Source organism: Vanessa atalanta, chromosome 21 (genome assembly GCF_905147765.1).
Source record: "Vanessa atalanta chromosome 21, ilVanAtal1.2, whole genome shotgun sequence".
Classification (NCBI taxonomy): domain Eukaryota; kingdom Metazoa; phylum Arthropoda; class Insecta; order Lepidoptera; family Nymphalidae; genus Vanessa; species Vanessa atalanta.
In genome coordinates this window covers 10,000,001-10,005,000 of record NC_061891.1, presented here as the reverse complement: position 1 = coordinate 10,005,000, position 5,000 = coordinate 10,000,001, and the positions used below count along the sequence as shown (strand labels likewise).

Below are 5,000 nucleotides of genomic sequence, written 5' to 3'. Positions count from 1 at the left end.
AAAAAATTTGGAGACTCAAATAAAAAATAACATCCAAACCAAGTGGAGAAAATATATTAAAATATCCCCAAACATCCCGATCTTATAACATATTCTTTGAGACCACTTCAATGAGCTCAAACGTTACAACCCTTGTAAGTTGGAAGAGCTCATGTTCAGATAGCCGAACACATTTTCTTTAATAATAGGTGAAACCGGAATTCAAGTCACTTTCCAACAAAGTAAATGAAATCAAAATCGGTTCATGCATTTACGAGCTACGATGCAACCGATTGTCTTATACATACGAATCAAAAGCGTAACACACGGACACGTGGTAGTCCAATTCGACCTTGAAGATTATTCATCACCTTAAAACATAGATACATACGATGATTATGAACAAAGCACGACCTTTTTATTTTGTTTCCCACCTAACATTTTTTTCTTTCGCAGGACATAACCGCACTGTTCTTGGCAAGATTTCAGCCAGCTTCATTTCGTCAAATTGAACATTTTGGGAAAATTGCCATGACAGGTAAATATTATTATATTACATTTAATAATTTTTTAATAGTCGTATTAATAGCCCTCTTTAAGCTATTACAAATATCCCAATTGGGAGTGATTCATTGGGAAGGTTGAGATGTATAATTCAGATGGAAAAATTATGCCGACTGGGAGCCTTACTGGAGAGTGACTACACGTTTAATGTAGATCCTTATCCTACCTATGCGAGACCAGGACGATTATTTATTACCAGGCTCTCGTCGTTTTATGATTATTACTTTTCAGCATTGAAGTATATTTATAAACTTCTCTTCAAAGGGAGAGGAGAGGGACGTTAACAGGTTGTTACCCTACTTTTTTTACTGATGTATATAAATTTGCGCTATTGTATATTTTTAGATGTGTTCACTTCATGGGAGGACGGTTTATGGGGTAGCGTGAGAAAATACAAACTATCCAATGTAAGAGTACCCGTCACATTGCTTTATGGTGAAAACGATCAACTGACGGAGAAATCGGTACGTATTAGACAAATTTTATTAGCATTCTTATAGTAATCCTGTCTTTCCAGCAAAGCAAGGTGGGTTGAACCTATAGAAAGCAAGCAAGACTGAGTCTCATCGCCTTAATTTGTGTTCTAATGATTTAGTTTTTGGCGGTAAAATGTATATTTTTAATCTGGCTTTATATATTTATTCGCGGTCAATAAGTATGTTAAAGGTGTAATCAATCCGTATATGTCGCATTGTTGGAAAATCTTCGTTTCCTGTTTAAGGGAGTTTTAAAGCCTATGCCAACTGCTACTTTTCTGTGGTTTGATAGATATAAAAATACCACAAGTATTTGTACCTAATTACATTCCGACACAAACTGCATTTTTACTATATTTTTACACTTTCGGGCAAATATATACATAAATCTAATTTGTTAGAAACACATTTGTTTTTTTTTTTTCATATTTCATATTGGCGAACGTACAAATAGGCCACCTTATAATAAATAGTCACCACCGCCCATAGACTTTGAATCTGTGAGAAATATGAAGCATTCCTTACTTCCCTTGTGCCTGATACACTGGGTCACTCCCCCTTTAAATCGGAATACGACAATATTAAGTATTGCTGTTTAGATAAAGAACCTGATGAGTGGCTGGTTCCAAATAAGCCTACACAAAGCCTTGTCACCATGCAAACAAAGCAGTTACAAGTAAGACAAGAACTGTTTCATTTACAGCAAGTTCTACGTCTAGCTGAAGAGTTGAACGCCACTGGAGTGCTGGAAGATGTTCGACCAGCTAGTTCCTGGTCCAAGTTCAATCATCTTGACTTTGTCTTCGCAAAGGATGTTGCATCCATATTTAACAAACCACTTCTCACTACTATTAAATCATTGTTTTATAAATATGGGTAATAACTATGGAGTTATACCTAATATGGGCTTAAAACTATGGAGGAACATTTCACTTGTGAAGTTTAGTATAAATTATATTATATATAATTTATAAAACTTTAATATGGCTGTATATATTGTAAGCATTAAAAATGCATTAATATATTATATAAATTAAGACCTGCCTATGTAGATTATAAAAAATAATATTTACGAGTATATTTGCGGACACGTCGACAATTACACATGTATGAGCATGCACACATTCATCTCATTGTGATATCTCTTAGCTGACAAGTACCTGTTTATTTCATTGAGGAATATATTATTTATTACATTTGAAATAAACGCCATTAGTTTATCCTAGTTTGACAATGTTAAATTCACAATGTATAAAGGATCAAGGTGATTAAATATAAATAAATATAATAATTTCATAAATTAAATTAAATAATATCAAACCCAATTTAGACACCAAGGAACTTTCATTTGCTAACTTTGGTAAAATATTATATAATATTAACACTACTCAATTAGAAAATTTATCCAAAAACCAGATTGCATAAGTCCGCATAAATATGTGGAACAAACTCGATGTTTTTAAGAAAAGTAAGGAAGTCATAAAAGTAAGAATTGGTTATATGTAAATGAATCTGAGATTTACATATTAATATACAAATAGATTTAAAAAGGTACCTTTGAATAACCAAGGAATACCTTAGCATTACAAAACATTATCGTAAGACAGTTGTAACATCGCTGATTCAAATTCTTTGAATCAACGTAATTTTTGTTCTTTTTATTCTGTAATGTAATGTGAAAGCAGCACTGCTGTTTAGCATTTTCACAATTGCATTTATTTTTCTTCTCTATTAAATTTAATTTAGTTAGAGATGATTAAGTGGTAACCACACACATTTGTGTTGTAAAAAATAGTAACCATCTGTTACATTCACAATGTGTTACCAAACTTGGTAATGCTTCGGAACTAAGATGTTACATTCCTTGTCTGTGTATCAACATAGAATCTCTCACAAAACAAGCTGGAATACAACAATACTATTGCTGTTTGGATAAAAGAGAAATGACATAAGTACATATTATTCTACATTTTGTGTATAAATAAATAGCTGAATTAACTAAATAATTTTCATTTGACCTTCGGAACTTGATGGATGTCCTGTAGAGTATCAATGTTCTTGTATACTTTGTATAATTATAATGTAATTGTATGTAATATATTGTGTATAATATATTATAATACATTGTTATGGTAAGAACCTTTTGTTCCTATTTGATGAAGTTTTAATTTCTAATTGTATAGCTTTTAGACAACATAACCAGCCTCTTGAAGATTTATGATTCTAGTATTTATGTGCAATATTATATTTTTTAATTAATAAAATTTTGTGATATATCTTTATTTAAATATTACTTAAATGTTTTATCAAAGATAATGCTTTTGATTTTATTTTTTTAATAAGTTCATTTTTTATGTGTGTAACACAATACAATTAAATATTGAAAATTAATGTTATTGTTTTATTTCAAACTAGCTACTCACACCACCTTTAAATTGGTGATTTTTTTTAATGAAGATAATGAGAAATGTTAGAGTGTCAAAGACAACTTTTATCGAGATAAAATGCAATGGTAACTAACATATTTATATAAGAATTAATAATGGCTTCAATAACCTAGATATAGTTTTTTACTTATTTGTAATAGATAAAAATAGTTATTATAAGTGTATTGCAGTGTATTGTGTGACCTACAATTTTCTAGTACATTGTTTAAATATATTTCAGAAGGTTTAGCCCATGTTGGTCATGTAAGCGTACATAAACAGTTTTTGAATAAAACTCTACCGTAGTTCAGTCATTTTGTACAAAATATTTACTAATCACATACAAAAACTTACCTGTATTTTCTCTATTAATTACAACCGTAATAAATTCAATTTAGTTATTTAGAAGAAGTTAGCACAGATACAGATACAGGCAGAAAGTGAGTATGTTTTATACTGTTTATAGATTATAAAAGTTTTATTGTTGTAGGCTGTATATTGTGCTTTTAAATCTAGTATACCTGGGTATTCTCAAATAATAAAACTTGCCTTTCACATACCTTATTCATCGCTGACTTAACAGTAACCACTTTTCCACTTGAGGCATGTTGTGGAGTGCTGAGTGGGGTCTTCTGTTCTGCTGGAGATATCCGGACTTCTGATTATTAAAAATTAATCTCATTGATGTTCTTGGGATGATAATCATTATTTATGTTTTTTTTAAATTTAATTGTTCTAATGGACAAAGGCACAATTTTAAGAAATTTGATAGAGGCTTATAATTTGGCTATAGGGTTATTAGGTCGTTAACACTTGGTTAACAATTGGCAAAGTATGCATTTTAATATACTACAGTAGAATAGGTTAATATTTAGTCTTCTTTTGTGCCCTTGACTTCGAAAGCAATGATACAGTTTATTATAATTTTTGCAATGAACATCTTTTTTCTCAGAATAGTTTTATGTTTTTAAGACACTAATTACATGTAAAATCTTTCTTTATTCTTTCATTATCTAAAATGAGACGTATATAAAGGTACTTAATACAAAAATGTGCAAAAATCACTATTCTCATTTTCAAAAATAGTCATGACACTTACCTTTATTTGGCATTGATTTATTCGTTGAGTTTATTTCATTTAATATTCAGTAGAATTATATATTCTCACCTTATATAAACAGATACATTTTTGGCGGAAACATAAAATAAGAGGTAAATATTTACAACTAATTGAATAAGCCAGTCCGGCTGTCATTAGACTTTGACACAAGAGGACATTTAACGCAGTTTTTATAGATTATAAAATATATTATACACATTGAGCCATTTTATTCGGATGCGGGGCCAGAGCTTCCAGATTTACTGTAATGACACTAAACTAACTATATCTTAGATTTTTCTTTTTATAATGTAATTGTACAATATACTGTATATTTATTTTCCATTCATTTACTTAAACTTATACATTCACATAAATTTATAAAAACGAATGTTTGCTATCCTTTCTACTTCCACTCTAATTTTACTTTCAATTAAAAATTAGTACAACAAATAA

At 30.0% G+C, this 5,000-nt stretch overlaps 1 protein-coding gene across 3 annotated transcripts in view; it reads right to left on the bottom strand.

Moving 5' to 3' along the window:
- LOC125072268 (protein cramped) overlaps positions 1-4,693 on the bottom strand; it is a 35,543-nt gene extending 30,850 nt beyond the window's left edge. The window contains exons 1-2 of one of the 3 annotated variants that reach the window (XM_047682817.1): positions 4,545-4,693; positions 4,006-4,103 (exon numbers count right to left, since the gene is read on the bottom strand). In XM_047682817.1, the coding sequence (XP_047538773.1) occupies positions 4,006-4,103; positions 4,545-4,557 (111 nt within the window). In that variant the 5' untranslated portion in view covers positions 4,558-4,693. The remainder of the gene's footprint in view (positions 1-4,005; positions 4,104-4,544) is intronic. The other 2 variants (XM_047682818.1, XM_047682819.1) reach the window with 2 other exon arrangements.
- Between the last annotated feature and the right edge of the window lie 307 nt (positions 4,694-5,000).